The 20,747-nt window shown below is 36.3% G+C and overlaps 1 protein-coding gene across 1 annotated transcript in view; it reads right to left on the bottom strand.

The window, feature by feature from the left end:
• Ccdc171 (coiled-coil domain containing 171) overlaps window positions 1-20,747 on the bottom strand; it is a 304,559-nt gene that overhangs the window by 167,945 nt on the left and 115,867 nt on the right. The window contains exons 17-18 of the mRNA XM_090330023.1: window positions 14,133-14,637; window positions 13,285-13,401 (exon numbers count right to left, since the gene is read on the bottom strand). Coding sequence (XP_090186149.1) covers window positions 13,285-13,401; window positions 14,133-14,637 — 622 coding nt within the window. The remainder of the gene's footprint in view (window positions 1-13,284; window positions 13,402-14,132; window positions 14,638-20,747) is intronic.

Raw genomic sequence — 20,747 nt, 5'->3', positions numbered from 1 at the left:
AGTTCAAGTCCCATGATTGACAAAAGAAAAAAAAAGTAATTTGCAGGCAAATGGATGGAATTGGAGATCATTATATCAAGCAAGGTATGTCAAACCTAAAAAAATTCAAATGTTGTAGGACTTCATTCTTAGGTAGAATCTAAACCCAAAATGATGATAATAACATAATAAATGGGACATAAGCCTAAAAGTAACTATCTCCATGGATGAAAACCAGCAGACACCAGAGAATAAGTAGTCCTGGCATCACACTACTCTTTCCTTCCAATCTCTTGAAAGCCAGAGGGCATGGGACTCACCAGTATTATTTATACAAGTCAGATCCTGCAAGGTGAAAAGTATCAGGCTAGAAAAAAGGTAGAAAGAACACACACACACACACACACACACACACACACACACACACACACACACACACACACAAAGATATCTGATATTTGGAGGAAATTTTTGTACCCAATAGAAGTAGTATTCAATAGTAGAGTCAAAGAATCATCTTTAGAAGCAGACTTTCTTGTGTTTAAATCTAGGATGTGTGGCCCCTGGCACACTACTTAATTATTATACTTCCTTTTCCTCAACTATAAAAGAGAAGTTAGTAATAATACATTTACAAAGAGATACTTATCTGAAGAGGAACTAAGAATGGCCAATAGAAAAATGAAAAAAAATGCTCAACATCTCTGGCCATAAAAGAAATGCAAATCAAAACAACTTTAAGATTCCACTTCACCCAAGTTAGAAGGTCATTATCTCTAGAAATCTATTAACAGATGCTGGCAGGGAACTGCCCAGAAGGGAACACTACTACATTGTTGGTGGGAGTGTAAACTTGTTCAACTACTCTGGAAAGCAATATGGAGGTTCCACAAAAGACTAAACATAGAGCTCCCCTATAACCCAGAAATCCCACTCCTGGAAATTTACCCAAATGACCAGAAACAAAGCCATACTAAACCAACCAGCACAATTATGTCCACTGCTGCATTATTTACCATAGCTAAGATATGGAATCAACCCATATGCCCTTAGGTAGTGAATGGATCAAGATGTGGTACTTATACACAATGGAATTCTTTTTTTTTTTTCTTTTTTGCCAGTCATGGGCTTGAGCTCAGAGCCTGAGCACTGTCCTTGGACTTTCTCAAGGTTAGAGCTCTACCACTTGAGCCTCAGCACCATTTCTGGCTTTTTTTTTTCTATGTATGTGGTACCAAGGAATTGAACCCGGGTCTTTGTGCATGCTAGGCAAGCACTCTACCACTAGGCCAAACTCCCGGCCCTACACAATGGAATTCTATGCTGCCATAAGAAAGAATGGCATTGCCCCATTTGTAAGGAAATGGAAAGACTTGGAAAAAATCATATAAAGTGAAGTAAGCCAGACCCAAAGAAACATAGGATCTATGGTTTTCCTCATTTGAAACAATTAGTAAACATCTAGGATTTTCCTAGCAAATGATCACAATAGCTCAATAGCTATCTTTGTATGACCATATAGGATGATTCCAAGTGAAATGAACTCCAGGACAGGGAAAAAAGAGGTTTAGCTTTGTGGTTGTTGCTTAATGTACTATGAAAAGTTATTGCTTTTCTCTTTTGGTTTTTTCCCCTTATGGTTTATCCCCTGTTGTTACTGTATCTGATTTTGGTACCTGCTGTTTTGTATATACATTTATTTGTTTATTTTAATTAGGGAAGGGAAGGGGAAATACCAGAAGATGAGACAGAGGACAAAGGGTGAACCAATGTAACAGTGACAGCCATAAGATAATAGGTTGGAAAATGAACTTTACAACTTGGGAGGAGGTGGGGGAGGAAAACTGGGAGAAAAAAAGGGGTAACAATGTTTGAGAAGTAATATACTCACTACCTTAAGAATGTAACTATAACCCCTCTATACAGCACCCTAATAATAAAAATAATAATATATATACAAAGCTAATGGTTCCACTCTGGAACCTACGTTAGCATGACTCCCATCAGCTTTTCACAATTGTGTTTCATGTTCTTTTTCCTCCCTGCACACTTTAGAGTACATTATCCACAGTATAGTCAAAAAGTTGCAATAGGCTTGGTTATGCCCTATTTTGAAGCTCAAAAATTTCATAGATACTGACAGATCCCAAATTTCCGGTTATAACTAATATTCACATTAGTTCCTCTTGATTGAAATGCACCTGAAAGTCTCTTGTCATTGTTTTAAATCTGTAGTCACCACAGAGTCCAGGAACAGAGGTTGTAGAAAGATTACTGTGATGGGGCCGGGAGTTTGGCCTAGTGGTTAAAGTGCTTGCCTAGCATGCATGAAGACCCGGGTTCGATTCCTTGGTACCACATACATAGAAAAAAGCCAGAAGTGGTGCTGAGGCTCAAGTGGTAGAGCTCTAGCCTTGAGAAAGTCCAAGGACAGTGCTCAGACCCTGAGCTCAAGCCCAGGACTGGCAAAAAAAAAAAAAAAAGAAAGATTACTGTGATGAAATCTACCCCAGATCATCACATGGGGAATTCATTGCTGTCTTGAGTGATGAGGAATCCTTCTGAACCTCATTATAGGAACAGAACTGAGATGACCAAAAGACTATAGCCTGACTCAGATTGTATAATAATATATACCTCTCACTCCAACCCCAATTACTCCTCTATTTAAACAGAAAGCTTAAGGTCAGTGCTCCAGAGAAGAGCTGAAATACTTAATCTCCATCTTCCCAAAATGGCCATTTTGATCCAAACTAACTGCCTGGCTCTTCATCATTGTTTTTATTTGCTTTTGAAAAGTCTGGTGAAAACTGACATGTTGGAACCCCTAGAGTAGAGCTTTTGGCCTATGATTCTGGTTATAGGTAGCCCACATTTGTAACAAAGAATTTTTTTTGGGGGGGGAGGTGTGGGTCATGGAACTTGAACTCAGCCTGGTCATTGTCCCAGAGCTCTTCAACTCAAGGTTACCACCATATCCCCGGGCCTTGGTGTTGTCCCTGAGCTCTTTAGCTCAAGGCTATTGACCTACCCTTGAGCCAAGCCCTACTTCCTATTTTCTAGAGGTTAATTGAAGATAAGAGTCTCAGGTCCTTTTGTGCCTGGGCTGGCTTTGAACCTTGATCCTCAGATCTCAGCCTCCTAAGTAGCTAGGATTACAGGTGTAGCCACCACAAGGAATTTTTTTAAACAAAGTGTCTAGCAATATAACTTACCCTGGCCTGGAACATATTATGTAACCCAAGCTGAACACACATTTCTCTGGCTTCAATTCCCAAGACATATACTGTCACACCTGACTCAAGTTTTAAATCTTTTAAATTTGCACAAATAACTGCTCATTAGTGTAAATATCCTATCTTAGTGCTTTAAACTTACTCTATGAAACATCAATCTTAAATTGAACATAGAATAGTCTTCTGAATTTTGCCTGAGTGGTTACAACCTCTACAAAGTAAACTAGAAGTACAAAATGGAAAGAACGTTGAGTAGCTATTAGCAAGGGTATATTTGGATCATCTATCTTTTAAATTAACTGAAATTTAATTACAGAGGAAACAAGTGTGAAAATGCAGTAAAATTCTACTTATATCTATCTATTCATATATATATATATACGTATGTGTATATACATATGTATATATATGCAAAGATACTTCTAAGCAAATTAGTACATTTGTTTCTACCCTTAAATTTTTCTTTCTTTAAAATTTTAGTTTGGGCTAATCATATCAAAAAGTTCAGCTATATAAAGGGGTTTTTTTTTTGTCTATTCACATAATGATTTATATCTTAGCCTCTCAGTGAAAGTAACTCTCTCCCCTGTTTGAGGTAAATGATCTCTTGCAGGCACACCATTTGGATACCTAGAAGAGGTAATTTATCTCAAGTGGGCAAACACTATAATGAAAGCAAGAAGGTTGCCACCTGTCCAGTATTTATAGAGGCAACAAGGAAACTGGAATCTGCCCACTGCCTATAAATACATCATCGAAGTTTAAGAAAGTACTGGAGGTAAACATATTTAGTACTTTCTGAGCAGAAAAATCCAACTACCATTATTGAGATTTCACCTTCATGAAAAATCACCAATGTGCTAGATCCATTCAGTCATGACTGCACAAGGAAGAGATAAAACAATGAACATTCATAGTGCATTTACATATTTGAAATACTTGGTTAATCAAGTTGTATTAGTTTTCTACTAATCATATTAGCTAGTAAATTTTATTTTTCTTGCCAGTGGTAGGGCTTGAACTCAGAGCCTGAAAACTGTTCTTGGACTTTTCTCAAGGCTAGAGTTCTATCACTTGAGCCACAGCACCACTTCTGGCTTTTTTCTATATGCATGGTACCGAGGAATTAAACCTGGGTCTTCATGCATGCTAGGCAAGCCCTCTACCACCAGACCAAACTCCCAGTCCTAGCTAGAAATTGTTATTATCAAAATTTTATAAATGGGTATAAGAATAAAAAGGGATTAAAAAAATTGTTGCTGGGTGCTGGCCTAGTAGTAGAGTACTTGTCTAGCATGCATGAAGACCCAGGTTCAATTCCTCAGTACCACATACATAGAAAAAAGCTGGGATGGTGCTGTGTCTCAAGTGGTAGAGCTCTAGCCTTAAGGGAGCCCAAGGACAGCACTCAGGCTCTGAGCTCAAGCACAAGACTGGAAAAAAAAATTGTTGCTGGGCTTGATGGCTCATATTTATAATCTCAGATAATCAGGGAGGACCTCAGCTCCAAGCCAGCCCAGAGGACAATTGCGAAACTACATTTCAACCAGTTAGCATAGTGGCATTTTTCTGTATCCAAAATAAATGAGAGAGTACTGCTGTTCCAGACAACCCCAAGCAAAAACTCAACCTCTTATCTGAAGAATAACTGAAGCAAAAAAGGGAGTTAAGGGCATGGTTCTTGTAATGAGTGCCTACACAACAAACAGAAGGCCCTAAGTTTAAACCCAGTGCAGAGGGGGGGGGGGAGAAAAAACTTGCCAATGTTATACAAGGAATAGAGCCCAAACTTAAAAACCAATTTCCTAATTAGTATTGTACAAACAACATATTTAGGAGTAAATTTTCTCTCCCAGATAATATAATTCAAGATTTACCCTAAATAAATAAGCATCTAATTTTTTTATGCCAGTCCTGAGACTTGAACTCAGGAACTGTGTACTGTCCCCGAGGTTCTCTGACTCAAAGCTTGAATTCTGTCACTTTAGCCAATTCCACTTCTGACTTTGGAGACAAGCATCTCATGGACTTTCCTGCCCAACCTAACTTTGAACTGTGATACTCAGATCTCAGCCTCCTGAGTATCAGGGATTACTAGCATGAGCCACTGGTGCCTGGCTAATTTTAAAAAGAATTACTTATTGAATTTTTAATTGTTTTTTTTGTATTTTATTGTCAGGGTGATATATAGAGGGGTTAAAGTTACACTTGTAAGGTAGTGGGTAAATTACTTCTTGAATATTGATATTTTTTCCCATGTTTTTCTCCCACTTTCCCTTCCCTCCCCCCCCCAATCATCTTGTTTTTCCCCTTCCCTTCCCTATTTCAAATAAACAAATCGATGTATATACAATACACCAGGTATCAAAGTCAAATACAGTAACATGAGATAAACTACAAGGAGAAAGAAGAGAATAGGAATAACTTCACATAGTACATTAAGAACCGCAATCACAAAGATAAACCTCTTGTTTCTATATCCTCCTATTAGAACAAATACAATCATACCTATTATTTAATATCCCATGTAGTAAGTGGTAGTACTTAATATTAGCATACAATCACCACAGTTTACTGAGGTCACAATGACACTATTAATATGTAGTCTTGGCATTTAAAAGTGGATTAAATTTTTATTAAGACCTTTGGAATGAAGAAAGGAAAGTACAAATAAATGAACAAAGGTCAAAGATTATCCTAAGTATAAATTAATACAGTCTTCTAAAGAATTCTATGACATAGGTAATACTACTATTTACTTTACATATAAATAAACTGAGGTAAAATAGTTTATCCAAAGTCACACAGGTAATATCTGAAGTAACATTCATAGTCAGATAGAAGTTCTGATTACCCATGAAATGCTGTCTCCTTTTGTAGAACAGTTTAGCAATTTCAAGATAGAAAAGTAATAACTAATACTACTTTAAAATGTACAAAAAGTACATATGTTAGTATATTTACTAACTTTACACATTATTTTTATGGTGAGACTCATGGCAAAGGAATAACTTATTTTTTAAACCACTATACAAGATTGAACAAGATATTCAACAAGAGTTATTTCCTTACGTTCTAAAAACTTTCAAGAAGATACTATCTTCACTTATAAAATCTGAAATCTAATAAGTTAAATAACTTAGCAAATTTCACTATTAACTATCAGAGATACAAAATCAAATCTTTGTTCAAAGCTAATAGTATTTCTGTTATCGAAATGCTTACCAGGAGGAAATCAATAAAAGATATAAAGATCTTGAAGAAAGTCAATTGAAATACTAGAAATTAAGAGCTCTATCTCCCAAAATAAAAACTCAATAGAGGGCCAGGAGTTTGGCCTAGTGGTAGAGTGCTTGCCGAGCATGCATGAAGACCCAGGTTCGATTCTTCGGTACCACATACATAGGAAAAAGCCTGAAATGGTGCTGATGCTCAAGTGGTAGAGCTCTAGCCTTGAGAAAGTCCAAGGACAGTGCTCAGGCCCTGAGCTCAAGCCCCGGTCTAGCAAAAATATAAAAAGAAAAAGAAAAAAACTCAACCGAAACTAAAAAACATGAATGGATTTTACAAGACCTCTCAAACTCCATCAAAAAATTCAAACCAGGGGCAAGGAGTTTGGCCTAATGTTAGAGTGCTTGCCTAGCATCAACGAAGACCTGGGTTTGATTCCTCATTACCACACACATAGAAAAAAGCCAGAAGTGGTGCTGACACTCAAGTGGTAGAGCTCTAGCCTGAGACAAGTCCAAGGACAGTGCTCAGGCCCTGAGCTCAAGCCCAGGACTGGGAAAAAAAAATTCAAACCTAACTCAGACCTGATTTGAGGAGTTTCTTGAAATTGTTTCTCAGCATCAAGAGTTCTCTAATACCTGTGAGGCTCTAGGATGCATAGATTGTCCATCTTTAAGATAGCCAGTGGTTTTTAGAGAAACAAATAAAAGGAGTAACGATGTTGCTTTTAGTCATAGTCAATTTATTCTACAATAAAACAGTTCTATTTATTTAAAAAATTCAAACCTACAAGTCAAGGGTATAAACAAAGCAGAAGAAATACAAAACAAAGACACTAATACACTGTTCAATAAAATAATAGCAGAAAACTCCCCCAACAGGGAAAGAAAAGGTTATTGGAGTAATAGAGGCTTACAGACACCAATCTGCCAAGATAAAAGAGGAAACAATTTTAGATACATTAATGCTAAACAAACAGAAAAACAAAATATAGAAGAGGCAAAAAGAGGAAACAAGGGCAAATCCATTAGAATATTCACAGATTTCTCAACATAAACACTGATGCAAGAAAAGTATGTAAAGGCATAATTCAAGCCCTTAAAGATAACAATTACCAGCCCAGACTACTGTATCCAGTGAAACTATGCTTCATAATCAATGGAGAAATAAAAACTTTCTATGATTAAACAAAAACTAAAGAAATACATGATTATTAACTCAGCACTGCAAAGATATTTAAGGGAATAATGTTTACCAGAAGCTGAAGAGATTGCTTAAGTGTTAGAACTCTGCCTAGCAGTTGCAAGACCTTAAGTTCAAACCCCAGTACTGAGAAATAATAATGATGATAAAAATAATAACAAGAATAATATTGATTTTGGTTCTAAATTTAACATGAATTCAGTTATATTGATCTGAAAATATGTTCCCGCTCTTTAAGTAGAACTTTCCACTACTACCTTAAAAGTGATTGTCAAGTGCTAGTGGCAGCTCATGCCTATAATCCTAATACCCAAGAGACTGAAATCTGAGGATCTCAGTTTGAAGCCAGACCAGGTAGGAAAGTCTGTGAGACTCTTATCTTCCATTAACCACCAAAATGCCAAAGTAGAGGTATGACTTAACTGGCAGAGAAACAGCCTTGAGTGAAAAAGCCAAATGAAAATTAGAAGCCCTGTCTACAAATTCAATGCAATATCCATCAATATCCCAGTGTCATTCTTTAAGAAAATAGAAGAGGCAATCCAAAATTTCATATGGAATAATAAAAGACCCCATATAGCAAAAACAATTCTTAGCAGGAAGAACAGTGCAGGAGGAATTTCAATACCAAACTTTAGACTCTATTACATAGCTATAGTGAGCAAAACAGCTTGGTACTGGCACAAGAACAGGCCTGAAGACCAATGGAATAGAACTGAAGACCCAGAAATCAACCCACAGACCTATAGCCACCTAACCTTTGATAAGGTAGTAAAAAAAAAAACATAGAATGGAAGAAAGACAGCGTCTTCAAAAGTGGTGCTGGCAGAACTGGTTAAGCACCTGCAGAAAACTACAGTTGGATCCTTCCTATGTCACCCTGCACTAAGATTAACTCCAAATAGATCAAAGAACTTGAGGTAAAAGCAAATACATTGAAAACTTTACAAGAAGAAATAGGAGATACACTAGGTCTCCTTGGCACAGGTTAAAACTTTCTTAATAAGGGGCCGGGAGTTTGGCCTAGTGGTTAAAGTGCTTGCCTAGCATGCATGAAGACCCAGGTTCGATTCCTCAGTACCACATACATAGAAAAAAGCCAGAAGTGGTGCTGAGGCTCCAAGGCCAGTGTTCAGGCCCTGAGGTCAAGCCCAGGACTGGCAAAAAAAAAAAAAAAAAAAAACTTTCTTAATAAATACCCAGAAACACAACAAATCAAAGTTTGGATAAGTAGGACTGCATTAAACTACAGAGCTTTTGTATGGCAAAGGACATAGCTACCAAGCTAAATAGAAAGCACACAGAGTGGGAGAAGATCTTCACTAACCATACAACAGGCAACGGCCTCATATCTAAAATATAACAACAGCTCAAAAAATTGAATCACTCCAAAACTAATCTCCAAAGAAACAACCATCCCATTAGAAGATTGGCCAAAGACTTAAAGAGAGTCTTCTCTGAAGAAGAAATAAGAATGGCCTATAGACACATTAATAAATGCTCCATATTGTTGGCCATAAAATAAATGCAAATCAAAACAACTCTGAGATTCCACTTCACTCCAGTTAGAATGGCCATGATCAAGAAATCTAACAACGACAGATGCTGGAAGGGATGCGGCCAGGAGACATCACTACTACACTGTTGTGGGAATGTAAACTCATTCAACCACTATGGAAAGCAGTATGGCAGTTCCTCAAAAGACTAAACATAGAACTCCCCTATGACCCAGCAATTCCATTACTTGGCATTTACCCAATCATCCAGAAACAAGGACATACTAAAACCTACTAGCACAATGATGTTCATTGCAGCACTATTTACCATACTGAAGATATGGAACCTACCCAGATGCCTCTCAGTAGATGATCGGATCAATTAGATGTGGTATTTATACACAATGGAATTCTATGCTGCCATCAAAAAGCATTACATCAGCCCATTTGTAAGGAAATGGAAAGATGGAAAAAAAATCATATTAAGTGAAGTAAGCCAGATTCAAAGAAACATAGGCTCAATGGTTTCCCTCATTTGTCATAATTAGTATAAACCTTGGATTCTCCTAGCAGAGGGCAAAACCTAGATACATAGGGCTATATAAGATGAGACTAAATGAAAGGACCTCCAGGATATGGAAACAAGAGCCATATAATGTGTGATTGTTGTTCTTAATATACTATGTTATTTCTCATCTCTTTTGTTGTCCTTTGGTTATCTCATATTGTTACAGTATCTTACCTTGTTACCTGGTATATTGTATTTATGTTTATTTTAAATAGGATAAGGAAGGGGGAAAACAAGATGAGGGGAGGGAGTGGGGAGAGGGAAATGGGGACAAAAACATGAGAAGGGGCATCAATGTTTGTGAAGTAATGTACCTTCTATCTGGCGAATATAATGTAACATTTCTATTAATTACAATTTTAAAAAGAATATTAAAAGAAAAAATGAAAATTAGAAGCCCTACAGCCCCAGTAGCAGAAAAGAAAATTATTTGGGTTTTGTAATATAATATAAAATCCCTCATCATATTTGAAGAAATTCTTCTTTAATTTTAAATAATCAAGATATCTGTGAAGCAGTCCACACTTAACATTTCTGTACTGATCCAAAAATATTTATCTACTATGTAGACCATATTCTTTGCAATATTTTTCATGACATCAAGTATTTTTCCCCACTAAGTAATACTTATTCTTCCCGTAATTGTGTTTCTTGGCCAACAAACACGTAAATTCTTCCCTAAAAATGAGTTTTCCTGGACATGTTATTTCATTAGTAGAAGCACAGCCAGACCTTCCATAAGTAGATGAACACTTAATAATACCACTGTTGATGTGTGAGACGTGATGTACCTTCTGTCTGGCGAACGTAACTGTTACCCTTCTATACACTACAATAAAAAAAAAAAAAACAGTACCACCGTTGGTCATTTTCTACTTGATAGGTCTTACCTATGTATAGTGATCTTAATAAACCTCTGGTCAAAATTTTAACAAGAGGTTTATCTTTGTGATTGTTGTTCTTAATGTGCTAGGTGAGGTTATTTCTTTTCCCTTTTTTTTTCCTCTTATGGTTTATCTCATGCTGTTACTGTATCTAACTTCGGTACCTGGTATATTGTATATACATCAATTTGTTTATTTGAAGTAGGGAAGGGAAGGGGAAAAACCAAATGATTGGGACGGGGTGGAGGAGGAATAAAGTGAGAGAAAAACATGGGAGGGTATCGATGTTTTAGAAGTAATGTACCTTGCCAGGTGCCGGTGATGCAAGCCTGTAATCCTGCCTACTCAGGAGACTAAGATCTGAGGATCACAATTCAAAGCCAGCCCAGGCACTAAAGTCTGTGAGACTCTCATCTCCAATTAACCACCAGAAAACCAGAAGTGGCACTGTGGCTCATGTGCTATAGTGATGGCCTTAAGCTGAAGAGCTCAGGGACTGTGTTCAGGCCCAGAATTCAAACTCCATGACCAGCAAAAAAGAAAAAAGAAATGTACCTACTACCTTACAAATGTAACTGTAACCCCTCCATACATCACCCCAACAATAAAATACAATTTGAAAAAAAAGTTAATCTTAAAAGTATCCAAAGGCCATTTACAGACTGTGCTAAGAGGAAAAGCTTTGTACCTCCTTATACTAACCCCTACCATGCAAGAACAAGCAAACAATCTGCTTTTCCTCTATTATGAACATACAAAATACCTTTATCAATAATTATATAAAAGCCATGCTTGCTAGGCATAGATGTCCAGTCTGGCTCTTGAAGTCACCACCATTGTATTCAAGGCTTATTCCCACCTCTATATCCGTACTTAAGCCAACTGCCTTCATCTGAACACTGTGCTTTTTAACACATCAGTGTAGATCCAGCTAAATCACTAATTCTTTCATGAATTGTTTCTTACAATCATAATCCACACAGAGTTGCCTCTACTAAGAATTCTGATATGCTAAGCCTGCATTCTTCATCTCAATTTTAATTGAATTTTTCTTACTTTGTATATGAGTTGTCATTTTTACTATATAAGTATTGTACATATTTGAGAGGTTCAAACCAATTCATTATTTTTGTTTTACCTCCTAAAAATAGATAGCATAATGTTAAATAAAATATGCTTAATAAAGTAATAATACAAACCAGAGTATCCAAGAACTCAGTCTACATTAAGCCATCCACAAACAATATTCTACATTAAAGTATCCACATATGTATAAAGGATATGGCAACACAGATCATGTGCTCACTGAAGAAAATCCAAACACTATTATTATATTCTTCAAAATAATGCCACTGCTGGGCATCAGTGGCTCACACTTACAATCCTAGTTACTCAGAAGGCTGAAATCTGAACATTGTAGTTCAAAGCCAGCCCAGGTAGGAAGGTCAATGAGACTTCTATCTCCAATTAACCACCAGAAAAACCGAAGTGCCTCTGTGGCTCAAAGTGGTAGAGCTAAGAGCTTAGGGACAGTGCCCAAGCCCAGAACTCAAGCTCCATGACTAATAGCAACAACAAAAAAATCTTAAAATAATGTTTCAGATTTCAAGCCCAGTATGTTAAGGTAATGCCAAGACATTACATGTATATATTTACCAAAACCAATGGCCATGCCTAAAAATAACCATTGAGTCCTAAATTCCCTCCTAAAAGACAATCTGGATGCCTGAAAGCACAACGACTGCTTCCTATTTATAGAGAATTGTCTAACAAATTAAATTACAACTCACATTATTTCATTGATGCTTGTAACGTTTTATTAAGCACACAAATCTTAAGAACATTACACTATTTTACTATTAGTATGTTAATAATCATGAATAGTTCACTGACACAGCTTAATCAGTAACTATACATCAACTTTTATTGTGAAATTAATTTTTGTTGAAACTTTGACATACATACACACACATACACATGTACACACACATGTACACACATGTACATGCATGCACCCGTGCACACACACACACACATTCAATCTAAGTCATGAAAAATCAACTTAAATTTTAGGCCTTAGGAAATCACTGACTGTAGCTGATTTCATACTTGGAAGAAAAGAACAGACTATTCAAACTAATCCTATCTAAAAGGAATTAGAAAAAAATAAAAACATATCACAAGACAGAGGGCTGGGAGTTTGGCCTAGTGGTAGAGTGCTTGCCTAGCATGCACAAAGAGTTATTTGCTAGAAAGTGTTATTTAATTTCCATCCCTAAAAAAAATAGATATTTTAATTTGCATTCATTAACTATAGCATAAATGTAGATTTAACAGTCTCTGTAACTAAACAAAAGAATGATAGGCACAAATACACTGTCTTTCTAGAAAATTTATTAGAATGTGTATGACGCATAGTTTTTTGGACATTACTTTTTTTTTTTTTTTTTTTGCCAGTCCTGGGTGTGGGCTCAGGGCCTGAGCACTGTCCCTGGATTTTCTCAAGGCTAGGGCTCTACCACTTGAGCCACAGCACCACATCTGGCTTTTTGCTACGTATGTGGTACCGAGGAATCAAACCTGGGTCTTCGTGCATGCTAGGCAAGCACTCTACCACTAGGCCAAACCCCCAGCCCTGGACATTACTTTTAAGTATATTTTTCAAGGACATAAAGAAGAAACTATACCTGTTTTATTAATGACTTCTTGCAACTCAGCCATAGAACTGATTATTGCATTAAGAAGGTCAGAACTGGTAAGCCAACTGAGTGCTTGTAAGCAACGTAATTGCTCTCTTTGATGTTCTGCAAGAATACAAAATATCCATTATGAAATTCTACAAAAGTTTGCTGAAATACAATTTTAGCAGAGTTCAACTATTTTTGGAAGCATCAGATTTGATTAATCTAGTGTATACATAACTGTTATTGACACCAAAAATGACAGAGAGAAATTTTCATTCTTGTTTATATTATTTTGTTTAATAATCTGATTTTATTTTTTTAAACTAACAATCTAGGACTCTGCTCAATAAATACAAGAGCACTTGCCTAGAGTGCTTAGAGCCCTAGGTTGGGTTTCTAGCACACAAAAAATAAACAAGTGAGTCTACTATGTCCTCAAAATAGTCAAGCATTTAAGTTGTGTATTTGTGCCATGTTGGTACAACTCTTTAACAGCTGAATCTTATCTCTTTTATTCTGATAAAATATATAAATGTACTGATAAGTAACAGTGTTTTGAGTTGTCTAAAAAATCATATTATAAACTACAACAAAAAAGATGAGTTCATGTACAATAAAGCTAGAGCACAATGAAATTGTACATAATTGCTTCTTTATAATTTAATCTATTTAAATATTTACTCATATGCTAAAAAAATTTACACATATACATGTATCTAAAAACAAACAGGACTATGTTAGGTAACGACATATTACATGATTCTTTAAAGGTTCTGTATAATAGCTAACTGCATTAACACTGTATTTCACTTACATAGAGCTTAGTTTTTAAAAAGCACCAATTATCTTACTTGGAAATTTATGCTTGTCTTTAGGCTCTCCTAAACACACCAACATGCCTATGCCTTCTTTGAAATCTTCCATCCAGGTAAAAAGGGAAGCACATGACTGGCCCAAACTTTTGAGTCTGTTTGCTGCCAAAATTGCAATAACACCTTTCCGGAAAACACGGATCAAGCCTTTGAATGGCTTTTTCTTTATCTTGGCTTCATCTTGTTTCTTCTCCTCTACCACTGACAATGCTTGGGCAAGCGTTCTAATTTCCAGCTTGAACAATTCAAACGTGTTGACCTGCTCTTGGAGAAAATCCCTCTGTGTAGATAAAGCACATGATCTACTGTAGAGGGGATATAATGCACCAGCCATCAATGCACAGGCTGCCAGCAAAGATGTTTGTTCTCTTTGAGCCTTTGATAACATATTTTTGAAGTGTGAATTTTCAAGTACCAACTGTTCATGTGACTTCTCAATACGATTCAATTTTTCCATATTCTTTTCTGCAATTTCTTGAAATTTCTATAAAAGAAGTCAAATAGCATATTTGCTCATGATGTAAAGAGGACATATAGGATGAGGCTAAATAAAAGGACCTGCAGGACATGGAAACAAGAGCCATATAATATGCGATTGTTGTTCTTAATATACTATGTTATTTCTCATTTCTTTTGTTGTCCCTTGGTTATTCTTATATTGTTACAGTACCTTACCTTGCTATCTGGTATATTGTATAAACGATTATTTGTTTATTTGAAATAGGAAAGGAAAGGGGGAAAACAAAATGAGGGAAGGGGAGGAGGGAGGGAAATGGGGACAAAAACATGAGAAGGGGTATCAATATGTATGAAGTAATGCACCGTCTATCTGGCGAATATAACTGTAACCCTTCCATTAATTACAATAACAGAGAGCTGTATAAATAAAATAAAAAGGGTGGGGGTGGGGGAGGAGGGTAATGGATACCAAGACATGTGAAAGGGTATCAATGTATGTGAATTAATGCACCTTCTATCTGGCAAATATCATGTAACCCTTTTACTAATTACAATAAAAAAATAAGTACATATAAAAAATAAATAAATAAAATAAAATAAAAATATGCTTTCTGTGCACAAGTTTTTCTTTCTATTCCTCAATAATTTCATTTTCTGCTTTTAAGCAGAAATTATTTTGCCTGCCAAAGAAGCTTTCCTGAATGTAAAAAGACATTATCTTTTGACAAATAAACAAAGGGTTAAATCAGTGACACAAGAGCTAGTACATAGAAATAGTATGTAATGGCTCTCATTTACTGCTGAAAAGGACTGACACAGAACATGCCCTCTTATTTCAGTTTCCTTCTTACTTTCCCAAGATAGGGGCTGCATACAAAACAACTCCAGTGGTAGGAGAAAACACAAGTCAGCAACTATCTAATCCTTTTTACCTAATCAGAGTTCTAAAAATTCAAAACTGAAATTGAAACAAAAAAAAGCTTGGCTGTAAAAGACATATTTTAATGACCACAGAATAAACTGGCTCTCTATAAAATCTTAGGTATAATTAAGTAATATATTACGAAGGTAAGGAATACTTTCTTTCCCTGTCAGGGGTTGAGGTCAGGGCCTGTGAGCTGTCCCTGAGCTCTTTTGCTCAAGGCTAGTGCTCTACCACTTTGAGCCACAGCAACACTTCCAGTTTTATGGTGTTAATTTGAGATAAGGCACTTTCCTGCCTGGGCTGGCTTAGAACCATGATCCTCAGATCCCAGCCTCCTGAGGCTAGGATTATAGGCCCAGGGCTGGGGATGCATTTTTGAAAAATAGATTCCAGTTTCCTTTATTATTCATTAATTCAGTAAACATTACTGATTACTCAGTAAGTTTTATTTGCTTGGAAAACAAACAAGTAAACAAGTCATTATGGTATGTTATAATAAAGGTATACCAGACTGCCAAGGGCACTTAACAAAATGATATTGACAGGTTCTAGGAGGGATATGACAATTAAAGGACAATTGGGAACTGAGTATGTAATAGAAAATTTTAAATAGGCTATTCTGCTGATGAGAGAGCTAGACAACAGGTACCCTTCTATAATCTAATCTACCTTAGCCACTAATGGTGATTTAACAGCTTCAGTTGTTTTTGTTTTTGTTTTTTTTTAATGAAGTGCGCTCCAATGACATAGCTGCCTTTTTTTTTTTTTTTTTGGCCAGTCCTGGGCTTGAGCTCAGTGCCTGAGCACTGTCCTTGGATTTTCTCAAGGCTAGAGCTGTACCACTTGAGCCTCAGCACCACTTCCGGCTTTTTTCTATGTATGTGGTACCGAGGAATCGAACCCGGGTCTTCATGCATGCTAGGCAAGCACTTTAACCACTAGGCCAAATTCCCGGCCCGATATAGCTGCTTTTGAAAAGCAGAAGTTCAATTTTAATATAGGGTCATTCTGAAACAAAGAAATACACTCTGCATCTGTTCTAAAAATAAAGCCAAGTGCTATCTTATGACAGAATCTTTGTAATATAGATTTGGATTGTATGATGTCAACAATTTAATGTTGCTCTTGGGAAAGCAATATGTTGTGTCTTATTCAAAAGCTACCCATCAGAAGTGGTGTTGTTGCTCCAGTGGTAGAGCACTAGCCTTGAGCCCAAGCACTCAGAGACAGCACCCAGGCCCAGAGCTCAAGCCCCACAACAGCAAAGGAAAAAAAAAAAGCTCCCATCAAATACTAGAAAAAACCAACGTCATTTCTAAAACTTACATTAACAAACAGTCCTCAAAGGTCACCTTATAGTTAGCTGTACAAACTTAACCATTCTGAAAGACAGACGTAGGTGCAAAGGAATATCATGTGCAATACTGACAGACAACAGCAAAAAGATTTGAAACATATAAAAATAAGTGTAGACAGGGCCAGGAGTTTGGCCTAGTGGTAGAGTGCTTGCCTAGCATGCACAAAAACTCAGGTTCAATTCCTTGGTACCACATACATAGAAAAAAACTGGAATCAGTGCTGTGGCTCTAGTGGTAGAGCACTAGCCTTCAGAAAGTCCAAGGACTAGCCTTGGGTTCAAGCCCCAGGACTGGCAAAAAAAGAGTGCAGAGGAAAATAAATACTACAATGTGAAGTTTTCCAAAAGATGCAGAGTTGAAAGGAGGTACTCAGGGGCATAGTCCTGAAGATAAAAGAAAAAGCTAAGTATACAAAATACCACTTTCTGAAGAAGCAATTTGTTAGATGCTTTTCCTCTGGCAAAAAGCAAAACTGTACTTTACATATGGTTTTCCATGTTTCTATACTATGCTTTAATTACATTTACTTCAACTCTAAAGATTTTCCCTCTTTTTATGTGGCAACCATACTTGTAAGAAATAAAGAAATGGCAAAATATAGAAATTGTGCTTTCCCTAGGATCGGGAAGGGAGGAAAACAAGATGAGGGGCAGGGATGGGGGGAGGGAAATGGAAACCAAAACATGAGAAAGGGTATCAATGTTTGTGAAGTAATGCACCTTCTATCTGGTGAATATAACGTAACCCTTCTATTAATTACAATAAAAATATATGAAAGAAGAAATTATGCTTTCCCAAAACCACATGTCCACTGATGGCCAAACTGTGGCAGCAGTTTTCTGACAGAATTGTGTCCCAAACCACCGCACAAATACCACTAACATAACCAGTGTCCCAGAAGGAGCAACTTTTTTAACCGAACAAATAAATCTGAGAGGCAATTTCCTAGGTGGACTACTTAAAAGCAGATATGACAACGAGACAATCTTTACTAAAAGAAAAAGTGACACTGTAGTTGAAGCTAAATAAAGTAAAATGAACGTTATTTAGAAAAGAGCTAAACAAGAAAATATCTTCTATAAAAGTACAAATAATTTATAATGCCTGAAGTAAAAAAGGAATAATGGAAATTTAATAAGGGCATAGGCAACAGATGATATAAAATTGTATGTGCTAAACTAAGGAATGTTACAAAAAGGCATTAGAGTTACAGGAGCATATTTATGCTGAGTAAATGGCTATGAGAATCACAAACTTCAATAAAGACTATACCAAATGTCACAGCATAATTCCAAGACCTGTGGGTAGGATATCAAGAGCAAGTAGAAATCTCAAAGGCTAATTCCATAGTCTTTCTAAAATCAATCTCAACTATTCAATTAAGGGAAATTTTAGAGAATATCTCAAAAGACACAGTAGCCTCTAATGGTACTCTGAATCTTGAGTAGATTCTTCTGTCTCCGTTATTCAACAAAAATAAAAATAACTCTTTTAGAAAAAGAACACAGGTAGGATTATATTCATTAATAGTTTAAATATATCAAAATAATATTCAAAACTATTAGTCCAAATCAAAAAGATTGTTGAAGAAGACCTACAAAGCCCACAGTGGAAAAGATTCAGTTCATTTTAACACATGAGAAATATTAAGCTCCTACATAATACACAGTTGATTCACCTCCTGAGAAGCTGGTTTAATTTTATAGATAATAAACTTGAGTTTTAAAAGACTAATTTGCCCAAAGTTCTTCAGTTGGGTTCACCTACTGCTATTATAATCTTCTTGTCTCTACTGAATGAAGAGTTTTTTCTGCAAATCACAACATCCCTCATGCTTTTCACTTCTCTCACTATCCTCAGTGATACGGGGAAAGGAGATATTTGTTCATTCATTTACCATCCAGACATTAAGCTTTCTATGCCTTTTCACATTTTAATAGGTTTTCTATTTAGTATTTAGTGTCCATGTGCCCTGCCCTTTTATCTCTCCTCACATAATTTGAATTTGAATGGCTTTCTACTATCACTCTCATTCACACTGATCTTGACTTTCTCTGAACATTAAAAAAAACACTCAGGCATTTAATTTGTACACTTTTTACTTATGGAGTTCATGTACATATAGATACACTTTCTCAGAAATACAACAGACCAGTAGATTTTTTCACAAAGAAAGAAATACTAATTGCAGAATCTAGCATAGAACTCTACACCTAATAGTATTTAACAAATCCTGAATAAACTAAATAACTTTAAAAAAAATCTCCCTACTGCTTTAGCATAGTGTTTGAGTCGTGACAAGCACTAAATAAATATCTAACACAAAAAAATGCTTTATAATTTAATGAGAAAAAACACACCATAATAAAAGAGAGAGGGAGAACTTCCACATATATTTTAAAATCTATCAAGATGTTCAAATTTTGTTTTAAATTGACTGATTCTCTACAGGGACTTTCAGAGGTATGCATTATTTACTATGAATTATTTTTGAAGAACAAAGCTAGTTTGATTATGGGGCTAGAATTACTTATAGAGTAAATTTGCCTTTTAAAAAAAATCCCTTGCTATTCACCAAAACAAACCATAAAGGAACATCACTTTTGTACAGTACAAAAGCATTCCTAGCACTAAAATAATCTGTTCCTTACTATATTTAATCTCAAAAAATAACATAGCTTCAATCCTAGGATCTCTGGTCCAGGAGAGCCCAAACATGAAAGCATATGAGGTGGGAGTTTGGCCTAGTGGGAGTTGGGCCTACTGCATAGAATGCTTGCCTAGCATTCACAAAGACCCAGGTTCAATTCCTTGGTACCACATACCCAGAAAAAGCAGGAAGTGGTGCTATGGCTCAAGTGATAGAGCACTAGCCTTGAGAAAGCCCAAGGACAGTGACCCAGGACTGGAAAAAAAAAAAAGGGGAAAAGAAAAAGAAAGTCTATGAGACATATATCCAACAATTAAAATGACAAAAGTAGAGCTGAGGCAGAGGAAAAAAAAACTCAAGGTCAGCACTTAGACCCTAAGTTCAAGCCCCAGAACCAGGGTACACATATACACACACACACACACCCCAAATCCTCAAACTTTTACATAAAACTTGCACTCTACCCTGAAACTGTCTTTCACATAAATTTCTTACTACAACAAAAATACTAAATAACTGCACTAATTTTCCTTTTCTTACTGATAATTTCAAAGTTCATCCAAATGAGAATGATAATTTCTTCTCTTATGGAAACATGTACTTCCTGAAATATAAGACTTTAGAGAAGCCTTATTTTTCAGAACTCCATGGTCACTCATGGAGGTTGAACTCAGGGCTTGGGTGTTGTCTCTGAGCTCTTTTGCTCAAGGCTAACACTCTACCATTTTGAGACACACAGCTCCAATTCCTTTACACAGCTCCAATTCCTTTTTTTTTTTTTAGTAGCTAATTGCAGATAAGAGTCCCATAGGGACTTTTCTGCCCAAGCTGGCTTTGAATAGTGATCTTCAGATCTCAGCCTCCTGAGTAGCTAAGATTACAGGTTTGAGCCACTGGCATCTGACAGAAATGAAATTCTTAATCACTGATGTTTGTTCTTGCTGGAAAAAAATGGCAAATGAGATGCAATGATCTTCCATTTGAAATACACACACACACACACACACACACACACACACACACACACACACACATTTATTTATTTATTTATTTTTGCCTGTCCAGGTTCTTTAAATCAGGGCCTGAGCACTGTCCTTGCGCTTTTTCAAGGCTAGCGCTCTACCACTTGAGCCATAGAATCACTTTCAGCTTTTTCTGTGTACTTGGTACAGAGAAATCAAACCCAGGGTTTCATGCATGAT

The sequence above is a fragment of the Megascapheus bottae genome, chromosome 3 (genome assembly GCF_031878675.1).
Source record: "Megascapheus bottae isolate mThoBot1 chromosome 3, mThoBot2.hap1, whole genome shotgun sequence".
Classification (NCBI taxonomy): domain Eukaryota; kingdom Metazoa; phylum Chordata; class Mammalia; order Rodentia; family Geomyidae; genus Megascapheus; species Megascapheus bottae.
The sequence above is the reverse complement of the archived record's forward strand: the minus strand, read 5'-3'. Positions and strand labels throughout refer to the sequence as shown.